The sequence below is a fragment of the Periophthalmus magnuspinnatus genome, chromosome 15, assembly GCF_009829125.3.
Source record: "Periophthalmus magnuspinnatus isolate fPerMag1 chromosome 15, fPerMag1.2.pri, whole genome shotgun sequence".
NCBI classification, from domain to species: domain Eukaryota; kingdom Metazoa; phylum Chordata; class Actinopteri; order Gobiiformes; family Gobiidae; genus Periophthalmus; species Periophthalmus magnuspinnatus.
In genome coordinates, this window is record NC_047140.1 from 931,396 (window position 1) to 956,877 (window position 25,482).

The window sequence follows — 25,482 nt, forward strand, 5'->3', positions numbered from 1 at the left end:
TTGTAAAGCTGATAAATCTTTCATTTGTTCATTCCCTTCTATTTCAAGCATGCTGTGGCAAACCCCATTTAAAAAAAAGCCTAAACTGGACTCTTCAGAGCCTAAAAACTACAAGCCCATATCCAAATACCTTTTGTTTCCAAAGTTATGGGAAAAGTGGTGGCAGGACAATAACATTTCTACATGGAGCAACATAAACTCTTTGATATGTTTCAGTCAGGGTTCTGAAAAATGTATTGAACAGAACATGCATTACTGAAAGTATCAAGTGATGTGATGGTGGCAGCTCAGTCTTGGTTCTACTAAATGTGGCCTCTGCCTTTGATAGGGTGGATCATAACATTCTCATTGACTGGCTTGAAAAAGTGTTTGGATTTTGTGGGTCTGTGCTCCAGTGGATTTAATCTCATATCAAAGACAGTAAATGATAATAAGTGTCTGGCTTGTCATGTGGAGTGGCACAAGGGTATGTCTTGGGCCCTGTTTTATTTTTGCTGTACTTGCTGCCTCTGGGCCAGGTTATTCAGCGTTTCAGAGATGTGTCAATCATTTGTACATGGTTTGATGTGCAGTTATACTGCTCACTCAATGATTCAGAGTTTCATATTTTGTCCATGTTTTGTTTGACTTCCATCAAAATATGGCTAACTATAAACTACCTTCAGTTAAACGCAAACAAGACTGAAATTCACTGCTCCTCAAACCAAAATTCCTCAGATCAAATAACATCTTGGTTCTGTGGGCTCCACTGTTAAAACTGGCCACAAAAACCCTGGGGTCATATTTGACCAGGCTATGTTATCAAAACAGGTCAAAAATTGCTTTTACCCTCTGGTTCTTCAGTCAGAACCTGCTTGTGGTCCCAAAAAATAGATATAAAACTTGGGGAACCTGTCTTTTCAGGCTGTGGATCCAAAATTATGGACTGCCCTGCCCTTTTCTCTCCATGTGGCTGACACTGTGGATTCTTTTAAAAAGCAGCTCAACACACTCCTGTTTAGAAAAGCTTTTGGTTGACCCTATTTGACTTGTGTACTTGTTGTTTATCTAGTGTACCTGCTCTCTGTAAAGCATTTGTGATTTTTATCTGTTAAAAGTGCTATATATACAGTTTACTTCTACCTGAAAATGTACTTATATAATTTCTATAATCTAATGCTTTGAATGATTTATTATTCAGCTTTCATGTCCAATAATCAACCTTCAAACCTTCGCATTTTCTTTTCCTTTGGCAGTGTTTTTAGTTTGCCCAAAATTCTTCATAAATACAAAAATCAATTATCAACAAAGCCGTACATTTCTTGTGCCTTAAAAGAGCTTTCAAAGCGCAAGGAGCAGAGCCTTCCCTCCTTCATTTGAACTGCTCTGAGGAGCAAACCGCATATGGTGTGGGGCCCTCCGGGGAGGTTTTCTTTGCTCTCGATAGCTGCTCAAAGCTGACAGGAACTTGAAAAATGTGCAGGTTGGCGTTCAAAAAGTCCTCTCCAAAACAAAGCAATTTGGCTTCTTCCCACCATTCCAGGCATGAATGAAAACTCAAGCAACCGTGTCAGGTCGGACTTTGTCTGTCGCTCCCTTTGTGTTATTATTATCATTATTAAAGGTGAGCTGTATAGCTTTTTGGCCAGGTGTCCTGCTTGCCTCTATGGAGATGCCATTGCTTGGGACATTCCACAGTACAGAAAACGCTGTACATATGTGGTGATAAAAAAATAACCTATTCCAAGGCTCTTTGTTGTGTGTTTTTCTACAAACAGCAAAATACCTGCTAAGATTGAAGAAGACAAAAGGAAATTCATATTTATAAATGTTTGATTAAACCGCTAGGTGGAACTTTGACAACAATTTATGACACTAAATAAATTTTGTGATCCTCATGCAGAAAGTATTTTAGTCAACATTGCGGGATCTTTTTAGTATATAGAAGATTCACTTATAGAAGAACTATTTTCCAGTATTTGATTGGCAGCTGCAGTGTCTGGGGAGAGATTCAACACAAATATAATTATGCACTTCTCCAACTGATTATATGCTACATATTTCTGCATGCTCTATCTTTGTATTGGAGATGTTTGCGTGGAGGTTTCAGTTTGATATTTTGTATTATATTTGTTTGAGAAGCCACAGAAGATTACAAAGGACTTTCACACACACATGCATAGAACTGTTATGGGTTCATTGTGTGGATATATTCAAAACAATGGTCAGTTTACATTTTATAATAGAACAGAACAGCAAACAAATACTTTACACTTTTTTGCAATAATATTTCAAAATTTGATTAATTTAACATTCACATAAAACACTGCAATTTACATCCTCCTATAAAGTCTTTATCTAACTCAGCGAGTTGAGATTAACCATCAGAAAGAGCTGGTCAAATGTGTTTTAATCTGGAAATATGCATGCCAAAATTCTTTGTCAGACAAACTGAACTGCCAGTGCTGTGACGGATGTGAGCAGTGGTGAAAGGATGACAAAGTAAAAGTATTAAAGTAAGGTTTCTAGGTTTTTAGGTATCTGTATTTACTTAAATACATTTTAATTGGATGAGTTTTACTTTAATGTCACTACATTTGAGAGCAATATCTGTACTTTTTACTCCACTACATTTTGAACAGGACTGAAAGTAAAAGCACTTCTCATGATGATATTAGTTGAGTTAGTTAGTTTATTCAGACACACACAGAAAAATAAATGAAACACTGTCACAGTCACATACACAGAATTTGTTCATTGTGACTGAAAGGCATTGGCTGAAGCTAAGATTATTTATGCCTGCCTAATATATATGATATATTTGTTATTTTTACTATGTTCATCCTGACTAAAGTTTTCAAATTCAAGCTTCGGCTTTGAGCAAATGAAAATAATTACACAAAATTCATTAAAAAAATAATAAAAAAAAGATTTGTTTTCCAAAATATGTATCAGTTTTAAATCAGCACTTTATCAAAATAACTGTGAAATAATTTTGCATATTATTCTAGTACATTTTCATACAGTAACTTTAATATTTTTACTATTTTTTCATGTGATACTTTCACTTGAGTAACTTTTTATCTCTGTATCTGTACTTTTACTTAAGCAACAAAGTACTTCATGCCAGTATGTGATGCCCCTCTGGATGTGGAGTATGGTGTGATGAGGCCACAGTGGCCCTAACGCCTGTGTTATCAACAGGGATTGTCTAATATGGACTTTTTTCATTCAATCACTCTCCAGTTCGTCTTGCTGCTGTGGCCAATGAGCAAAATCTGCCAATGCCAATATCAAGATTTTTAAATCTATAGCAAGGCCTACAAAGAGATGCTAAGTTATATTTCTCTTGGGTATAAACATGGATCTATAATGTGACCTGCATAAGACCTCTGTTTGATTAGAGGCAAAGCTTCAGCTGTGAGCTGAAACTCCCTGTGTTTGGCTCACAGGGCACCTACACATCTCACACAAAGGTCAGATTTTGTAGGGTTTCTCCTAAGTTGTCACAACATGAACTTTTGAAATGTTTTAAATCCTCAAACACAGCTTTGTAAGATTTAGCCTAGCCCTGCTCTAAGCCCACGCTAGCTCCGCTCTAGCTCCGCTCTAGCTCCGCTCTAGCTCCGCTCTAGCTCCGCTCTAGCTCCGCTCTAGCTCCGCTCTAGCTCCGCTCTAGCTCCGCTCTAGCTCCACATTGTGCTGATTGGTCAGAACTGAGCTTGAGCTATTTAAACTAGTACAGCACAATCTTTGGCTCATCCTCCAGATCTTATTATACGTCCATGGTGTAAAATGATGTGTTGTTTGTAACCACAGACACCTCTTCAGCTGCAATGCTCTATTTTCATTGTAACTCATTAGTGAGTTTAAAAAGGCTCAACTAATATCTGAAAATTCTTCAATATCACTGATACCGGTATTAGCATTGATATGTATTACAAATCACTATTCATCAACTCCTTCATCCTTCATAGTACACACTGCAACATCCAGTGTTGGGCATCTTACTTCAAAAATGTGATTAGTTAAAGTTACAAGTTACTTTAAGTAACTAGTTACTAGGCAAATTAACTATGCCTGAAATGCACAATACCTACTAACACTTATCTATTCCTTTATTTATCTATCTATCCATCCTAACGATTGAACCAGTGGTTGTATCTTAGAAGCAGAAGTCTTTCAAACCTCTGATCTGAGCCTGTTCCTCTTTGGAGAGAACACAGTCACGTTTCTGATCAAAACACAACTCGGACCCAATCCACTGTCAATGCACGTGTGGACAGGGCATTATTTCCCATCATGCATTACGTGTTTGTAGTCCATGCAGGCGGCCGCAGTCGGTGGAGAGCTGCTGCGCTCGCCTTGCTCAAAAACTTTCCGTTACCGGCGCACAGGTTACGTCAGAGCAAGTCGGCGGCATCCTGGACACAAACTGACCGGCATGCACCGCGCACCGATCGACGGCGTCGTATCTGCGCCCGCCTTGCTCATCTCAAACCAGCGTATTATCTCACCTCAGCCTCCTCTTTCACCAAAGAAACACAACAGCGTTGCAGCTCCTTGGCTGAGAGACTCTGATGAAGAGCAGAGTGAACTGAAATAAAAGTAACGCGCCACATTTTATTGTCAGTAACGGTAATGGCGTTGGGACGCTGGGAAAAGTAATTAGTTAGATTACTCCGTTAGTGAAAAAATAACGCAGTTAGTAATGCTGTTATAGTTTAACTCCGTTATTCCCAACACTGGCAACATCAAGCAAATACTCATACGTAGGAGTTGTTCCCCATCTTCTTCTGTTGTGTTTATATTGTGGCAGCGCACAGGGTGAGTTCAGTGGTTTTTTTACCGCTCACACTGCTGGCTCCCTGACCTCCGGGCCAGACAGGAGCTGGAGGTAATGAACCGTGTCAGGGAAGCCAATTCATGTGCGTCTCCACCAGCACATTAGAAGCATAAAAGAGGACATTATGTAAACAACGTCTATAGCGTCTACATCTTGGTACTCTATCTGTCACTGTGTATTTTCAGCACATAATGGACTTTTGGATTATCGCAAAGTTTAGAAAGCAAACTATGGAGGGCAGGTGAGGATTATGCAAAATTTGCTGTTAGACTGACAAAATGTGGATGTTTTGGCCTGGGTGTACTTACATGAAACAAATACTGACATAAAGTACAGTGCCTTTGCCACAAAAAAGGAATGTAAAAATATGATTAATATTTCAATAATGGTGTTTAATTTATTTATTATTAATTTAAAGGTGCACTATGTCACTTTCAGGCAGTATGGCATTAAAGGGGGTATTACACTTATTAACTGCTAACACATATTTAGTACACTATGTTTCCTTTTATTGTTTTGAATGCTATATTTGCCAAAAAGAATGTATAAACATGTTTTATAAGTTTCAGTTTCTCCACTCTGGGTCTCACATAAGTCACTCCCCCTTCAGAGCACTATCAAATTACAATCGCCATGCATTTCACTAATGAAACTACTGCACATCACATCAGGTTTGTGAAGTTGTAGTGTATTGTTTTGTATCCTGCTTTTGTATACTCATGGAAAGTTGTAGTGTGGGAGCATGGAAGGCTTGTGGCCTTACGGTTAACTGTAAGGAGTTAGCTCTAAGGAAGGAATAAGCCTGGGGCAGATCTCTAGATTACTGAAACATGAATGACATATAAAACCTCTCCTGGCATGTTTTTTGAGGAGGGACCAACTTTACATAACATGACAGAAAGCTCCAAAAAATTGATTTTGCATAATACCTCCTCTATAAACTTATATCTTTAATTTATTCAGTAAAAGGTGACAAGTTTGACTAAGTTCTAGTTTCAACATATGTGGATTTGTATTTTGTCAATACTTTTCCTGTTTCTTTTCAGTTATAGGCCCCTATGAAATTCATCACAGTCTTAAATGTCGGGATTGTAACCTCCATTATGAAGTTCTGAACTCACAGATTACAGTTTTCCATTTTATTCCATTTATGTTACTGTGTTATATGAAGTTCCATTAAAAAAAAAAAAAAGACCTCTAAAGTTAGAAGCTGCACATAAACTTGATGTTTATTAGGTGAACTCTGACAGTGCTGTAGGGTGCAGGCTCAGATATGAGTTTAAAACATGGCTTCTCTCCCACTCACAAACTCTGCTCACTTCCTTTTGTGTGGGCACTGTCTCAAACTAACCACAGCCTACATAGAAAAAGCCTTCTTCTCACATTGTATACTGATGTAGTATTGACCTAAATTTTAAATGACAACATTTTTACAACTGACGCAAGTTATGACTCAGAATTGCATTTTTAACATAAATATAAATATGATGGTAGAGTGCAGAGCCAGAAGTAATGATCCCATTTTTTGGGTAGGTGGAATTATTTCAATCTTTTAACATGATGCAATACACCTCACTGGAGCAGAGGTTTAATGTTGCATATAGCTGACCACATCTACCATTGCAAAATATACTTACGATATTGTGCATTATATATTGTCTCACAAAAACATAAAATATAGTAATTCTTCTGTATCGTCTGTTCTGTCAAATAACAAATGTTTCACAAAACAAGTTAAACAAAACCTCCACATCCAATTTGCCTGTCAAAGCAGTCTGTACTTCTGGGATGTGATTGGCAGTCAGGCTTATGGACTAAACACAAGGGAGGCAGGAGGCAGACAACTGTAAACAACATCATGTTATGAAGAAAAAAAAAAAGATAAATGTATGTGAACAAATAAGCCTTCAACTTCAACGTCACCGTAATTAAAGGTGCACTATGTAACTTTTTGACGCCTGCTTGTCTCCATGGAGATGTTGTTGCTTTGCCTAGAATGCTCCGCAGTACGGCATCAAACTGTCTCCATGAAGACAAGCAGGTGATGTTATCAGGTGATGATACAGGTCAGATTTGTGGAAAAAGCCCCTACTCACAGTTAGAGTGAATGTTCTGCAAGGTATTTCCTCAAGCAATAATAACACCCATAGTTGAATGCAAGTTTACTGCCATATTGTGGAACCAAATCAATATAATATCACCATGGACATATATATCCACACATACACACACACACACACACCCACACACACCCCCACACACACCCCCACACACACCTCTGTGCTTTTTATTATAGTAATTACAGTCAAAAGATAACCTTTAGTCTACCCACCGGAGTCAGGGTCATGACAAATGAAGAGTCCTCTGCCGATGTTTTATCACACTGCCTTATTTAGCTTCATTTATTGTCCTAATTAAGCTGTAGAATCAGTGCTAACTAACCTGTCAGCTAATTCCACAGCGAGACTCTAACCTTGATATAATTGGCTTTTGGATGGAAATAGACCAAGAAGATCAAACCAAGTCAAATGAAAAGAAAAGCCAGACTGAGGCAGCCTCAGCCATCATCCGAGTTTACTCCTGATAGTAGCAGGCTGTTTGATCACACAGGCAGCAGGCAGAGGAGGGGCTTTACCCACTGTTTGTGAAGAACTGGTGAAGGGGATGAGGGGAAATAAACCAGGGTGACAAAAAGAGAAAGGAACCGGGATAAATATTCCATATGTTTTTCCTTATGTTTTGTTGTATGTTTAATGCAGGTCAAATGGATAACTTTTTTTTGGCTAATGTAGTACTATTGTAGTAATATCATCTTCTTTTCTCATTTCATGTTTTACATGGCATTGTGCTTTCATTTATTTATTTATGTATTTGTTGAGAGAAATAATAATGCACTTATAAGGACGCTGCAATTACAATGAGTTTAGCATTGTAATTGCATTGGTTATTTTCTCTTCTTTTCTTGCCTTTTTATGTCAAATGTTATTATTGATGGTGTTTAAATGTGTGCACTCTATGGTTCCTCTTTATTTGAGAGAGGTACTGCAGCCCTATACTCCACCCAGAGCCCTGAGGTCAGAGGTCAGCTCATCAGGTCCTGCTGGCTGTGCCCAAAGTCAGGCTCAAGACCAGAGGTAACAGAGCCTTTTCTGTGGGAGTGCCCAGACTATGGAACAGCGCCCTCTTCCTATCAGATCCTCTCAGTCTTTAACACAGAATGTGTTGGTGAATATGGTTCTGTTCTATCCTACTATCAGTATAGTTGTTTTTTGTTTGATTTTTATGAGAAGCACTTTTGTCAGCTGAAGTTGTTTTTAAATGTACATATAATATTGTTTATTTGACTTTATGATTGCTTGTTGGAGTCAAGGGTTCTGCACAATATTTTTATCATTGGCAAGATAAGGTTTATTTGTATAGCACAATTGGTACATAAAATAATTCAAAGTGCAGAATACGAAAGACATTAAAATCACACAAATCATAACATAAATAATTACATATAATCATCATAAAATTAACATTAAAATAGAAGAGTGCAGAATAAAACCCTTTCAGTCATATGCACAGCTAAACAGAACCGTTTGAGCCTGTATTTAAACATTATCAAAGTAGAGACCTGTCTCACATCTTCAGGAAGAATGTTCCAGGTTTTAACTGTATAAAACTCAAACACTGATTCCCACTGCAGGGTGCAGGGCCTTGGTGGAGTTCTAGTTTCTACATGCCAGGTTAAAAGCAACTAATTGTCCACCATTTGCAGTTTATCTAAAGGCTGATAGCGGCTGGCATTCGTTTTTAGATAAAAGCCTAAGAAAAAAATAGAACCAGTTTATGGGAATACACAGCACTGCTTTTCTGTATAGCTTCTGTTTATGCTTAGCTTACGTTCCCAAATCGACAACCAATGCAGGGCCCTTGTTTCCTTCCCGCTATTTTGCGCTATCGTATAAAGAGAGTCCAGTAAAAACAAAAACAAAAGCAGAAAAGCAGTCTCGGACGGCCAGCCATATAACAGCAGCTCAGAGGAAACCCAGTAAATGTTGTGGAACTAGTCTATAAAAGTGAATGAGAAATCTCTTATCTCACTGTGACAACTAACACTTGTATTAAAGTGCTTTTATTGGCTTGTTTATCGGATTGTTTCCAGAAGGTTTGTTTACAATATCAGGCGTTTCCTACTATTGTGATGTGAAATAAAAAGGTAGGGAATGTTTTTGAACTTATCCAAAGCAATTCTATTCAAAGTACAAATGGTGTCTCGGTGGATTTAAGTGGGATTTTGAGTATGAGCTGATGCAAATGAACTGTGGGTCACAAAACAAAAACAAAGTCAGAGAAACCGACAGGTGTATAAAACTAGATGGTTGAAGCTGATATGGAAACAATATGGGGTCGCTATTTGTGAAGGGAACGGAGCCATTAAGGTAGCACCAAGCAGAAATGTTTGCGGAGGTCAAAATGCGATGAGTTTATAAGTGTGCTTCATAACTTTCAGAGAACATAGCGGAGTTTAGCTGTCACAGTAAAGCTAACAACAACTAGCATGCTAATTATACACTTCCTGATACAAACTTTGCTCAAATACATGGACAAAAACAGGCACAGGACCATTAAAGGCCTTTATATTTTGAACACTGACTACTTGAGCCATTTGTTGGCTCTACCCTTATAGGTCCTTCTTTAACTCTTTAAACTGTTACACTTAAAGCTGCTCCCAATTTCATGTAATAAAGTCAAATGTGTCTTAACCGAGTACAGATATATTGTAGAAGCAGCTCTTAGTGTCAAAATGAGACTGATGTGTGCTGTTTGCATTTAATTATAGAGTGTTTTTATCATCCACAAACCAGGAAGTGCACTGTTAACATATTGTTAGCATTTGCGTGATGGCAAAACTCAGCTTTGGCCTCTGAAAGTTGTGGAAAGTGCTTATAGTTTCATTATGGTGAATAATGTTGATGCTAGGAACACTTTAGGGAAGTAAGGAATAACGCTGGACCACTGCAAACTTTTACAAATGAACTAGATCTGCTTTTCTCATTTTTTAAGACAGTAATAATAAGGTACAGCATCTTTAACAGATTCAGTCTCTTCTTATCCACTGATTTGATCATCAGTAATCAGGACAGTTCTTAATGCAGACAATTTAACATAAAAATGTGTGCCAAATATTGCAACTTTTAAATGAACGGAAATGTAAATGTGACAAAACTTATCTTGGAGTACATTTTGGCTCAGATTTGGTAAATGGCAAATGGTCACATTTTTATATAGCACTTTTCCACCTACAAGGCACTTAAAATGCATTAAATCAAAGAACCACTCACCCATTCCCGTACCTGTGTACACAGACACTAGGGACAAGTTGGCTGGAATCAATGATAGCTGGGATCAATGAAATTGCGAAAGAACGCGTAACACTGTCCATTCTCAACTCACTTGTGGGTCAGTATATTATCTGAGGGACATCCTTATGCATGTTTTTCTGTATTTTAGCTAAACCAATGACAATATATTCCCTTCTTCACCATTACTGTATCAAATTGCTCAAACATGGTGACACCTGACTGGGACAAATCAATGGTTTTGGATAAATCTGAAGACAGGACACAGGGCTCAAAACCAGGATTGTCCCAAGTAAACAGAGATGTCTGGATTACAACACGTCTTTCGTACCATTCGCACTCTAAGCTACGGTAAACATAGCTGTGATATAGTTTTGCTAATGTGCTGGGGCAGGTTTGGCTAGCATGGACACAGGTCTTCATAGAGCCCATTTAAGTGCTGTTGTGACACAGTAGACACACAGGGCTGGCATGGGGGCCACGGGCCGCAGGATTGTAATGAGTTTCCCTTCACCTCTTCACCAAGGTGTTGCATTTGCACTTTACAAAATGCAGCCAACATGAGCGCAGATAAACAGGAGGGGTGGGGGCGAGCTGTTGGGAAGCAAACACAACAAATTTATCAGAAGCTTTCTCTCCATCAGACTTGTAAAAGGGGAGAGGTAGGTGAGCCATTAAGGGCTCTTTGGCCACGCTGTTGTTGTGATTCTCTTTCACTAAATTCATTACTTAGATTTGTTTTGGTTTCAGAAAGGAGAGTGTGTCCACTGAATTATCTCCATGGTGTCATTGAGAGGATAATGTATCAAAGTACAAAGAAGCTGAAAAGCCATCATATAGTCAGTCATATTATTTTTGTATTAGTTTATAAAGGACTCAAAGTGTGTGTTTTGTCACAGAAAAGAAAATATGTCTACTGCCAAATGAATGCAGGCATCTGCAACAAGTTTCATAGAACATGTTTGGAATAGTAAGCAGAATCTAACTGTCGAAGACTTGAAACTGTTTTTTGAAGTTGCAAATTTTAAGACAAAAAATTGCATTCCTTAATCAAAATTTCTAAATTAGATACAGACGTTTTTTTTTTTAGAAGTGCAAACTACCTCTGTATGTCAACGAAGTGAGTGCATGCTTCACAGTAAGGCAGTAAACACATCTCTCGCATTTTTTTTTTCCAGATTTGATACTTGTCTCCATAGAGGTATAGTGCACCTTCAACAATCATGAACCTGGCAAGAAGACGATTTCTCACAATATCTGTGAGTTCACAAACTCACTTGAATTCATCTGGCCCGGCTCCCGCTGTTGCTTGGGCCACTAGTGTTTCAGACCAGTCACAGGGCAGCATTGTGGTTTGGGCAGAAGCCAAAGGTGAAGCACCCAAACAAACCAAAACAGATATACTTGAGCCTTTTTTTAGCTGAAATACAGACTATTTTGTTTTTGAAAAGCATCCAGATGGATGCGCTCTTGTGATGCTTCACCCAATCATATTCAGATATTTGTCATGACTTTCTGTCAGAATTGCTTTCAGAGCCATGTGTACAACTCAATTCAGAGTGCTACACATCACATTAGTCAATTTAAGAAATCACTGCAATAGAAAATAGAAGTTACAGTATAATATTTGCACTGTCAGATATGCTTCCTATAAGACTGTCTCGAGGACTGATTTGAGCTGAGCGCCCTCTCTGCTCTGTCTATCAGTGTCTATCAAGTGTGATGGTTTGCAGCTGGAGTGATTGGCCGGGCACATGTGATCCAGGCCCTGGTGCATATAATTAAGTGTGGGATAACAGTGATTTGTTAAACAGCCTCATCAGCCAGGAGTAAACACAGGCCGGTGGCTCCTCTGGCTCTTCTGCTCCGTTTGCTGCACAGTCAGACAGATCAGTGCAAACCCCACAGCTCTTTGATCATCACTACTCATTTGAGCCTCATCGCTCCAAAGCCACATGGGAGGCCTCCCTCAGACACCAGTTCAACTATACTCGGTCTTCCTGACCTAAATGTGCACTGTGTAACATTTCAGGCGGAGGTTCCACTACCTGTTTGTTCCATTGCATTTTTATTGCTTTGCTCTACAGTATGGCATCAAAAGTATGAATATTGAAAGGGACAAAACACGGCCAAGGCACAGGTCAGATCTGTGGAGTTGATCCCATTCACCATAATAAAGTCTGATTTTCTATGTATTGTTTTATCAATAAAACTTGTAATTGAATAAATGCACATTGAGTTTAATGCCTCTCTGTCCCAGCATGGCATGACATGGCAACATCTCCATGGGCACAAGCAAATGGCACATTCCCTACCAGAAAAGTTCCACCTTTAATAATAAAAAATAGGAAAATTGATTTATATTGCCTGAGAAACTAACACCTTTGCCTCACATGGTTTGATTATTGGCTGTTATAGTGTTCCTTCTACATTCTGAGTAGCTCTGCATTACATTTCTAGTGCATTAGGCTTTGAGCACCAGTGTGTTCACGAACAAGCTGAGATGTGGCTGCTACAGCTACAGCAGTGACATTAAGATAAATGGGCTCCATTAAAAGTCCTTGTGTGTAGTATGCTGTGTCTATGATTCTCACAGGGGTCACGTTTCAATATGTGAAACTTTCAGAAGCACATTTGTGTTATAGACTGACACCCGAGTAAACATGTCCAGAAATCACACTTTAATTCCCTGTTAATCCTCTTTTCCACAGGCCAGTCCAGAGTCAGTGCGCTCGCTTCGGAACGCTGCGTCTCAAGTCCACTGTTTCTATTGGCCTCTGCGTGGCATCTCTCCGTAGAACCATGTGGGATTAAAAACTAGTTTGTTTGTAATCGACATTGTACAAGTTTCTTTTCTGCATTTTCAAAGTTTGTTGAGGTTTTTTTCAAACTCATCTCTGCTTAGAAACAGCTCACTTGCCCTTGGATATTGCAGCTAAGCCTCTCCTGGTTTCACACCTGTCTTGCTCATCGATCAGCACACAGACCAAAGTTTTTATTTTTGTATGATCTGAAGTTTTGCAGGGAAGTTGTTGTAAGTTATTTTTAATAACAAACATGAGTGGAGTGTTGCGTCACTGAATGACAGCATTCTCTAAGGTAACTCAGTTAAAGTTGCTGTATCCACCACAGTCCCAGAGACACATATTGATAAATGAACTTATATTTGTGAAGACATCCTGTAGACCAAAATAGGTGGCATGCTAGTGTTCCCTAACTGATATCTTTGCTGTCTTTTGCATAGGATTCAGAGGAAGCTGTTATTAGGTCTGAAGCCGTGCCTGGTACCCTGAGTCCAGAGCTGAGCTGTGGCCCTGTACACAGACCTGCTCACAACAGAGGGTTCAGGAGGGAACAGTTTTCACTGCACTGCTCTGAGTGTGGCTTCAAGATGATGAATGATTTAATTTTATGTTTTGTTCTGCCCTTTGAACATTTTTATTCCAAAAGGAATCCAGTGGCAACAATAAGTATTTATGCTTCCCCAAAATAAATTGCCATTCAACAGCAGAGGGGAAAATCGAACATTGCATCCTATTTTGATGATTTTCATGATATTGCCTGCAGACGCAGACAGAAGAAACCAATATGTTGCTTCAGTGATCAGACCAGGTCAAGGCTTTTTTCATATTAGCCTAATTACCAGTCTTTGCCCCCAGCCTCTGAGTCTGGGTGCAGTTGCCTGTGCATATCACTTCAAATAAGAAGCACTCAGCCAAATTCTACTGCACTGCACTTCTGCGAGTGTCTGTACCTCTGCAATGCAATGTTTCAACAAAAGGAGTGAATAACAACACTTTCACTTTGAAACAGTCTGGCCTCTTCTGTGTGCCCTTCCACTGCATGGACAGATGCAACAGAAGGACATTGGTAAAGGTAAATTATTTTCATAGTGGCCCTTGATAAAAATGACGACATATAACCTAATCAATGATTTTATTCATCCTTTGGACTTTGACTTACTATAAGAAAAGTTACAACCTCTTGATTTCATCCTCTGCAGTGCGTGTCCTATACCTGTGGGAGTTAGCCATGGATTTAAAGATGCTAACTGCACATAGCCTTGGAATCCAGCCCCATGAATCTGTCTTGCCGTGAGGGAGAAGTGCTAACCACAGCCCACTGCGCGGCCTCCTCTGCAGTCCTATAAAAACAAACTGTTCAGTGCCTGCTGCCATATTTTACCAAAACAAACCCCACAGCCAACCCTGCTAGTTTTATGCAAAGCTAGCTAAGCGCGCCACTGAGATTTATTCAATGCTCCAAGTTATTGATGGTCGAACAAACGTTTTGGCTGGGAATTCAAACATTTATAGAAATTGCTGTAAAAAAAAAAAACAAAAAAAAAAAACAAACAAGTTATATTGTAGTAAAATCTAAACTGTCAACTTTCTTTTCTCAGTTTTTCTATTTAAAATATGGTGACACAACAGCTAACCTAATGTGTGCATGTCACGTGCAGCTACAGCCGCCCTGGGATAGACTAACCAAAGTGAGACTGCCACTCTACGCCACTGGTCCCTCCAACCACCACTAATCATTCCCTCACAAAACACATTCAAACTAGGCAATGTGGGTGAAGTGACTTGCCTATGGATACAACAACAATTTGCATTTTTACCAATCCCTATGGCACCTGGTATTCCCAACGGTCTTCCATCGTAAAACTAACTAGGCCCAACCCTGCTTAGCTTCTATCGAGACTGGACCTGCTAAGGAGGTTTAGCCACTATGTGTATCAGATGTCATTCCACAGTCAGCTCAATATTTTAACGTATTTAGGTTTGGGGCCAGTAAGAAGCACACATGTGACCTTTTCATCATTGCAATCAAATTATTCATGAATCTGTGGTTATTACTGCACTTTCTATTTGAAAGACTTGTTGTGTACCAGTACTTCCTGTGAACAACCATGAATAACAAAGTGCTAATTGCAAACTGTTTCAGTAAGGTCACAGTGACATGCTATGCAAATTCAGCTTCTTTATTTGAATATGACCTCAAAAAGTCAAAGCAAAATAATAACTTAAGTTTTATCATTTTGACAACCAAATCACCTCCAAAAGAGAAAGGTTTCATATTTATTATTTTATTATAATGTCAAAATAACAAGATATTTTGCTTCTATAACTTTGATCGCTTTGCCAAACGTGTCATATGCACATGCTTGAGTAATCTTTAATTGCTTATTGTAAAGAAGCCATATTGCCGATCAATCCCCATTTTCACAGCCACTGGTACACGCCCACCATGACCTACTTACTTCATTCTTCTATTTTCTTAAACGATGATACACATAGGATTTGGCAGTGTCTTGTAGACATTTTGGTACAAATCGGAGAACTTCACGGCTCATTGTTCTGACGACATTTATGGCACTGTCAGCTCCCATTGGGCACTGCAGTTTTCTAATAAGTTATTATAGATGAATATTGCAATTTATCCACAGGTGTCATAGATTATAGCCATATAGCAGACACAAACACAATACCTCTTCTTTAAATTTACATATGTCCATGGAGACAAAATAATTGCAGTCTCATCTTTGGAGAGGCATACCAGCTCATAGTGCATACTTTTTTTTATTTATATCTGTAAATGAATACATGAGCTATAAATTTAATCCCATAAAGTGGAATGTTCCAGACAAAAACAACAACACCTGCATAAACACAGAAAGTGACATAGTGCATCTTTAATGTACCTCATATGCGTGTGTTGTACTAAGCTACATTCTTTGTGCTCCATATCTTACCAGCAGCTCATAGTGAGACCTGCTCCCCTGGTGGACAAGAATAACAACGAGTGCAGGGTCAGAAGAGGGACAGCTTAGAAAAGTGATCCACCTACCCAATCCCTAAACGCTACAAAATGTGTTAAACTGAAAATATTTTCAATGCATATGCCTATAAGCATATGGACTAATGAATAATGCATTGTCTTTCACAGTCATAATTTCAACATCTTACCCAAACAATGAATGAGTCACACAGCCAGCCTACAATGAGATAAAAGCCTGAATCAAAGCACGTTACCATCCCCAAAAATCCACCTCCTCCATTTCAGATGTGACGTTTCTTCTCCCACAATCCCTCCATGACTTGGCACATGCTGGGATGCTACTCCCCTGACTACTCTGCGTGCATAATGGCCCTTTTGCTTTGCATTACCTTTGAATTGTGCGTCAAAGTTGTTGTTTTTTTAAAGTATCTTTTTCTGTATGGCGCTCTCTAACCCACACACATACAGCTCAGGATCCCGGGGGACAGCACACCACACCTGCCTGGAGTTTCATATCCTGTGAAAGACCGACAGAATGGCTTGTTGCTGCTTTGTCACGCTTCAGATCAGGAGCAGGAGGAACCAGACCTGCCTCGGAGCTTTTGAAACGCAGCCCGAATATAAAAGTCCATGTACAGGTGTGCGAGCAGCAAAGAATGTGTGGCCAGAATTTTGATGAAATGCTGCCGGATATACGCCTCTGTGTGGCACTTAAGTGGTCAGAATACGTGGGATTTGATTCCTTGGTTCGATCGCCACTGCAGACTTTCTAGCAGAGAATATGGGCTTATCTTTTTTGTTGGGAGGGAAAGAAACTTGATCCATACTTATTTTTAGTTACTGGAGACTAGAAACGATTTACTGCATCTGTTGCTACCCCTACATCACCTGTATGTTTTGTTTTTAGGTAAAGGCACACTCGCAGCCACATCTCCCCATCTGGTCTGCCTCAGGACTGTTTTGGCTACAGAAGTATTTTACCAAGCGTATGGAGATGGACTGCGTATTGGACTGCTGTGAATTGCTTTAAAAGACTCATAAAGTGTATAATGAATCAGAGCCATTGTCACTATTATTAAATCTTTTCAAGGGCACAGTTCAATCACAGAAAAAGAGTGGCTGAAGTAATAAAAAGTAAAAAGGTGTAATTGGTCAAATATTCAACAAATTACACATTTTCGAAGCAACTGAACAATTTCCATTAAAGATCAAGGTGTCATAATAAATAAAGTAATAGTGAAAGTTGTTTCAATTTTACTTCTACCTAACTTGATTACAGTTGGTTGATTTGGTAAATTATTATTATCATTATTATTATTAGTATTATTATTATTATTATTGATAATAATAATATTTTTTCCTGTTATTGATCAATCATGTTTTGTTTTTTTTTCAATTTTGGATTCATAATAAAAATAGCAAATATGGCTTTTAATATTAAGGTCCATGAACTCATGGAAAAGTTCATGGAATAAGTAGGTTGGCCATCACTATGTCATTCATTTGTTAATCAAAAAACATAGTTCTAATCATTTTGACAAACAAATCATCTTCAAAAAGGAAAAAGGGGTTTCTATCTTATTTATTATTTTTTTTATAATGCCAAAATAATAAGATATTTTGCTTCTGTAAAGTTGAACGCTTTTCCAGACGTGTCGTGTGCACAGTGCTGGTTGTTTACTGTAGCCATATTGTCTGTAAAGGTGCACTATGTAACTTTTCTGATTGAGGGTATGCTACATGCCACCTACTTGCCTCCATGGAGAAATGTTATTGCCTTGGCTTGAATGTTCCACATGGCATGGCATTAAAGCAGACCTTTTATGTTATCGTTGTTTCCCCTCCTCATTCACTCAGCTGAAGTTGTATTTAGAGTGATTCGTGCATGTTTGAGTAATCTCTAATCGCTGATTTTCAAGATGCAATATTGCCGATCAACCCCCTGTTTTCACTGCCACCGGGACACACGCCTACTGCTCTCTACTTAATTCACTCAACAATTTTATTTTCTTAATCAGTGATACATGTAGGAGTTAGCAGTGGGGTGTAGTCATTTTGGTACAAATGAAACAAAATATCTGCTGCTCAATAGAGTGATGTGCAGCTATCTATTGGAAAACTTCATGGTGCTGTGTTCTGATTGTTCATGGCATTGGGCACAGTTTTTTTAACGTGGAAGTTATTTTAGATGAATGTTGTGATTTAAAATGTGCAGCCATACCATAATGATCCATGGGTGTCATAGATATATAACTACATAACATATACATACATACATAACATATATATATATATATATATATATATATATATATATATATATATATATATATATATATATACTCACCACCAGGTGGTGATCGGTTGACAGCTCAGCCCCTCTCCCCTCTCCGAGTACCTCAAGTCTCTGGATGTTGTGGGACTGTCTTGGCTGACACGTCTCTGCAACATCGTGTGGCGGTCGGGGACAGTACCACTGGAATGGCAGACCGGGGTGGTGGTCCCTCTGTATAAGAAGGGGGACCAGAGGGTGTGTTCCAATTACAGGGAAATCACACTCCTCAGTCTTCCCGGTAAGGTCTATTCCAGGGTACTGGAGAGGAGAATCTGACCGATAGTCGAACCTCGGATTCAGGAGGAGCAGTGTGGTTTTCGTCCCGGTCGTGGAACACTGGACCAGCTCTATACTCTCCATCGGGTCCTCGATGGCTCATGGGAGTATGCCCAACCAGTCCACATGTGTTTTGTGGATCTGGAGAAGGCATTCGACCGTGTCCCTCGTGGTGTCCTTTGGGGGGTGCTCTGGGAGTATGGGGTCCGGGGCTCTTTGCTAAGGGCTGGCCGGTCCCTGTATGACCGGAGCAGGAGCTGTGTTCGCATTGCCGGCAGTAAGTCAGACCTGTTCCCGGTGCATGGTGGACTCCGGGTTCAAACTAAAAAGCTAAGGAAACAGAGGTAGTGTTGCAATGAGAGGAGTCACAACATCTAAGTATGGACAGAGAAGGCTGAAAACCCTGGCTGAAAACCCTCCAGGCATATATATATATATATATATATATATATATATATATATATATATATATATATATATATATATATATATATATATATATATATATATATATATGTATGTATACACATACACCAGAACTGAAATTGGAAAAAGGGCTTTTGGTTGTTTTGCTTCCCAAATATGAAATATATCTCCGGTACATGCAAAATGAAATACTTTGGTGCCACAAATTTAATAATGTGGTGATAAACATTTATACTCACACCTGCTCCTGTTTAATGTTTTAAATGGATTTAGGTACTTATTTGTTTTTCTTGGCATTTTTTTTAATAGTTTTTTTTGTTTGTTTTTTTGTACTTGAACAGGGCGCCCATGAAAAGGAGTCTAAGTGCTCTCACTGGGCTATCCCTGTATATAAAGTAAATAAAGATAAATAAAATAAAATGAACATAGACAAGCCTGACTTTTGAAATATATTTCATTTTAAACATAAGTTTATCACTGATTTACAACAACTTAATTCCACCTCTAAATCTGCTAAATCCTCAGTCTTATAGTTGTCGTACATATTTGGTGGACCTACCCAACCTTGTCAGGAAAGATTAACAACTGCAGGTATAAACCCTGGTGTCTCAGACAAGTAGAAATTGAAAATGGCTTATGGATGGGAGCCAAAACATCTTGGTTGTATTGGCTCCCACTGCTGACACCTCTACATCCCTGGCAGTTTGTACTTACTCTTGTTGACTCTCTCTTTCACAGATATCCGAGGACTGCAGAACTTCATGGACTCTGCGTCGCGTCTTGGGCTGGACGTGTCTTTACAGAGGGTAGACCGTAATGTTAGCCGAGTTTTCAACGACCTGTTCAACATGATGAGGACAGAGGAGTTAAACCGCTACAGAGACACGCTAAGGAGAGCCGTGCTGCTGATGAGCCCGAGAGGGGCTCAGGTCTTCATCCACCAGGTACGTCCCATCATCAGATGTTGGCTTAGAAGTCCAGTCTGTCAAATTTGAATCAATACATTTTTAAATTCTCATTTCTACTTTAACATGTTGCACAGTATGTGCACACAAAATGGTATCTACAATTGACCAATGAAACTTTTCTGGTGGACTGGAAAGCTATTGCTTTGTCTGGAATGTTCTACAATGTGGAATTAATTTAGATGTATCTCCATGGGGAAAAATAGGTGCAGTTACAAGTTAGATCTATGGAGAGGCTCACAATAAGACTACTAGACTACTACTAAGTTATGCTTACATGTTGGCCTTAACTACAACCGCATGCAGGCTTTAACCACAAGCCTAAAATAAGTACTGAAGCAGGACTAAACCAGGATTAAACCAGGACAAAACCAGGACAAAATCAGGACTACCCAGGTCCTTGTGGATGACATTTGGTTCAGCTGATGTTAAAAGCACACTACAGCAAGCTACCACAATAACAGAGATAACTTTGTTATTTAGTGCACAAGTATTTCTGTTAATACATGCACAACTGTTCCTACCACACAATTACAGGTCAAAAGCTGGTTTATAGTCCAGCATCAGGCCCCGTTCTGCTGAGAGCTGACATCCTGACGCAGACCTAAACAGCACGAGCTTCTGCAGAGCTAGTCAGAGTCCATGTGTGTCATGGGATTCCAGACCATGTAATTGGCATTCATTTATTTATTCAGTAATAAATAAATATTAATTAATTAATTAATTAATATAATAATAACTTGGCCGAGGTGACTCCTATTGACAATTCATGCAATAGGGAATAAAAAGACCCTGCACCAAAAAAAAGTTACACAGGTTATCTCAGTTCTATATAGAGGGGAACATACTATTTTTAATCAAGAATGGGTTCTGGTTGGGCTTAGTTGGTAAACAAAAATACAGTATATTGTTTATAATAATATAGTCTATTTTTATTCATAAAGTGATTATTAGTATTTTCTATCATGTCACTGACACTTATAGTTTTGCATATTTCCTAGCCATTACGATCTACATTTTTCTCCACAAATTCTCCTCAGTCCTTTGGTTACTCTTGACCTCTGTTCCCCGCTGCGTGTTTTGTTGACACCGTGTCTGTCTACATATCTGGGCTGGTTCTCGCAGGCTCTAGAATATGCACCATTTTGGGCTCACGTAGTTGTACATTAATTACACAGTAAATGCTTAACAAGATTACGTAGCCCCGTTAATTGCTTGTTATGTGGCAAATTAGAAGCATGTTGATAGCAGGATTTGAAATGTGTTGCGGTAATTGGTGCCTCCTACTCCCTTCCCGACCTTTCCCTTGTTAAAAACTGATGAAACAACCTGCAACTGTCTCCGAACTCTCTGCACCGAGGTTTGACAACATCCAAAGCAGATGGCGGAGATCAGTTGGCTGGTAAAGTTGGCCAGAAGACAGCCTCGATTGGAGTGCCAAAATTTAACAGCAAATTTTGAAAAATCTCATTTTAGAATAGAGTGAATTATTACTGTAAAATATTGACTCCATTTTCTTTTGAAAGTAAGAAAGTTTGTTTACTGATCTTCAACAGTTTTCGTAACCTCGGGCAGAGTTGACACCAGGGAAAGTCCAGCGTGTGTAAGCCTGGAGGGTTTTCAGCCTTCTCTGTCCATACTTAGATGTTGTGACTCCTCTCATTGCAACACTACCTCTGTTTCCTTAGCTTTTTAGTTTGAATCTTGGACATTTTTGGATTTAGTGTTGCACAGTTCAAATGAATAGTCTATTCCAGCCTAGGAGCCGGGCCCCCATCAAACTAGACTGCTTGAATTAAAATGATGGGATGTCAGTAGGCTCTGTGTGCAATGACATCCGGCTAGTTCCGGTCTCTAAAGCAGTAATCATGGTCATTTCCGCCTCAATTCTATCTCTATGAGGTCTTTGCCAAGTCGTGCTAAAATCAATAAACACTAACAGATCACACAGTGGACAGTGAGCTGTGGGTGGATGTCACTGACGTGTTAAGCCTTGAGCAGAATACTTCACTTCTGTGCATAGAAAGGTAGTTTTTTGTGTGAATGAATGCTAATGCAAACTTTTACTAAAAACAAAAACAAAAAAACCCCAAAACAAAACATATATATATTTATATTTATGTATATATATTAGTCAGATTCAGTAAAAAAACAAAACATAAAGATATCATTATCGCAGAAATGACTGGTTACTGTTCTAGAGAATTAGCCGGATGCTGTTGCGCACACAGCCAATTGCTTTTCCTTATTTTCTTTTCTTATAAGACAGTTACTTCTCAGGCATTGGAGGATCAAGGCTGTTGGGGTGGCCAGTACTTGGAAAACTAGGGGTTATTGGGAGATAAAGGTTAGGAACCACTGGTCTATTCCATTTACAAATGGATAAAATAGCTCTTGGGTTTCTTGGCAAAAGTGGAAAATGCAGCACGGAGGACTCATGTGAAATGTTCCCAAAATCCACACTGCATACATTTTCATATTAACGAGCGGATAGGAACAGGTGATACCAGGTGGCCAGTTATCTTCATATGCAGCTAACAGATTTCAGGACATTTGGTGAAGTTTGTTGATGTCATGTACAAGCGCTTTGTCATTTTGCCAACTATCTAGAACTGTGACATTACACACAGTATGTTGTGTTTGACAAACACATTTTAAACAGGTCCATCATGTTCATTTGCTTCTGCCTTATTTGATAATGAGCAACATTATAATAGTTTGGATGCAGAAAGCCACCGTTTTGGTACCAGGACAAAATAGGTAAAATAACAAAGTAAGTTAATGAACACACATCTTTATTATTATTGTTGTTGACTTAATTGCATATTTTGTCTTTCTTTCTTCTTATTACCGTAAATTTCGGATTATAAGCCGCTACTTTTTTTCCACGCTTTGAACCCTGCGGCTTTTACAGCAGTGCGGCTTATATATGGAATTTTACTGGATAACGGACCCTGGGGGGCGCTCTCTAGCTGTAAACGTAAAAGTGAGACAGACGTGGGGAAAGATTCTGCTCTGAAGAATTCACTAGTTTTGATTTTGAACGATCATTTTGCGCATCATGAAATGGATATGATGCCGTTTTTAAGATAAAGAAACAGAAAGGAAACAGAGCAGGGGTCGGCCTTTAACACGCAAAGAGCCATTTGGACCCACTTTCCACATAAAATAAAACACTGGGAGCCGCAAATACTTTTTGACATCTAAAATGAAGATAACACTGTATAATAACAATAATGTAACGGAATAATGTAGGTTTTACTTTCACGGACAAGCCTTCTACACGTGGCAGATAAATATGGCAAAAACAACTTAAGTGCATTAAAAAAATACAACTCACCAAACCGCTGCATCATGCATCGCGCTGATTATGTGATTATGTCTACTCTACTCCGCAGTTTCTTTAAAAAAACAACAACAAAAAAACTCGTAGCGTATCGTTTAATCCCAGGTGCTTATTCTCCATGTGCCAAAGCAGTTTTGAAGGTTTCATTGCCTCATTTGCTTTTCCCGCATATTACGCAGAGCGGACTCACCTGAGTCACCTGTAGCGACAAACCCAGATTTTAAGTAGGCATTGTCTGTTAAATTTATCTTTCTTTTTCTTGGAGGTCGTAGTCTCCTCTTCTGGCTCCTCAGTTGTCCTTTTCCCCTTTGTTAAAAAGATCTCCAAAGACTATTGTTTTGGCTCATTTTCACTCGCTTGTGGCTCTACTTTTGTGCGTCGTGTCTGATGTGTTATACGTGATACGTCACCGCGGAGACAAGAGCAGATAATAAACTTGCTACTACATCAAATAGATTTCTGTGGCGATTTCCAGCAGGATTTTCATGATACATCTACGGACGAGCTTATTAGTGTGTCATTAGGGACGGGCAAAAGTTGCTCCTGACCCCTGTGCGCACAGCGTCTGAAAATCAGGGCTCTTTACGCAGGACTGAGCTGTGTCTGTGTCAGTTCCCAAGCCATGCAGAGCCGCAGTATAAGGCTGAAAGAGGCGCATACGGCTCCGGAGCCGCGAGTTGCCGACCCCTGAAATAGAGCCACTGCACGTAAGCTCGACATCAATGAATCCAACTTGGTCAATGTAAAAAGACGACAAAAGTTTTCAGAGGAAATAAAAGCAGATTTTCCGTGTTGGTGCAGCTTTATTTTCTAAACCTGCAGATGTGTTCATCCCGTGTTGTTGTCGTGTTGGTTCCAATTTTCAGGCACAGTTTAAAAAAAGCGTGTCGGTGCACCGTCTTTCTGTGTAAATATCTCATGTTACAATATGAAAACCTGCGGCTTTTATTCAGGTGCGGCTTATATATGTACAAAATTGATTTTCTCTTCAAATTTAGCTGGTGCGGCTTATATCAAGGTGCGCTCTGTAGTCCGAAATTTACGGTAAGCATGGGGCTAGGTTAAGGAACTAACAATGATGGCTTTTGGTAATGATAAGATATACATTTATTACTTTTGCAATATGTATTTTATACCAGTGTGGTGCCTGTTTTTTGTAAAGTTATAGAGAATAGATTAGCTATCCTACGGGGCTATTTTGTACGACTTGTCAGCCTTTGGTAGCAGATCCAATGTAAGTAGTGTAGTGTATACAAGACCCATTAGGAGTGGCAAAGTAAAATGAATACTGCCTTAGGACTCCTTTGTAAGCACTCCACAACAGGGTCGCCGGCAGCACTAAAAGGCATTATTCAGACCTGCAGTGGACTAAACTGGTGAGACGGATCACTGAATGGAAAATGGTGTTTGTTTGGCCAGAGTTCAAGTATCAATAGCCCCCTCACAGGAATCAGTTGCTGCACTGACATGAGTTGATGCATTCAGTGGCTGCTTCAAACCACTCCACCCTCCATCTTACCTCCTTTTATTTGTATTATTGGTTAATCGGCTGGCCTTTCCCAAAAAACAGCTCAGAATGGATGACCTGCCATGGCTAGTGTGAGTCTAAATATCAGTAAACTAATAATAATGGATACTGCTGGTGTAAAACAAGCGCTATTTTTTCCGAACTCTCCACACCAACGGGAATGCCGGCAGTGGCTTCTTTGTTTTCATTATTTGCAGAGGTTTCAGTCATGATAACAACTGGTCAGAAGGCGTTGAAAAACAATCCGGCGTAGTGCTTAGCCGTGATTGAAGAACACGGAGCTACGGCATTGGCAGGGATGGAGACACTGAAGCATACTGCCACATAAAACGCATGCGGAGTGGGGCGTCCTCACAAGTAAATACCTGAAACAGATATTTACTTGCCTGTGGTTTCTGTCTGGATTGGATTAAAGAGGGAAATGGAGCAGTAGGGTTGTTGAAAGGAGTTGTTGTACATACTGTATATGTGGAAGGAAGTATGATTCCTGCTTGGATCATTGCATACTGTTACATTCACTGTGACCTTTGGCGAGAAATTTCATTCACCTTGCCTATTGGTTGATTGGTGGTGGTTGGAAGCAGATTGGCAGCCTCATTTCTGTTATTCTAGTCCTTGGCAGTTGTGACTACAGAAGAGTCATGCTCAAGTG

The 25,482-nt window shown here is 39.3% G+C and overlaps 1 protein-coding gene across 2 annotated transcripts in view; it reads left to right on the top strand.

The window, feature by feature from the left end:
* Nucleotides 1-25,482, top strand: part of grid1a (glutamate receptor, ionotropic, delta 1a) — a 429,424-nt gene that overhangs the window by 247,946 nt on the left and 155,996 nt on the right. For both annotated transcript variants that reach the window (XM_033979576.2, XM_055227265.1), the window contains one exon: nt 19,730-19,935. In XM_033979576.2, coding sequence (XP_033835467.1) covers nt 19,730-19,935 — 206 coding nt within the window. The remainder of the gene's footprint in view (nt 1-19,729; nt 19,936-25,482) is intronic.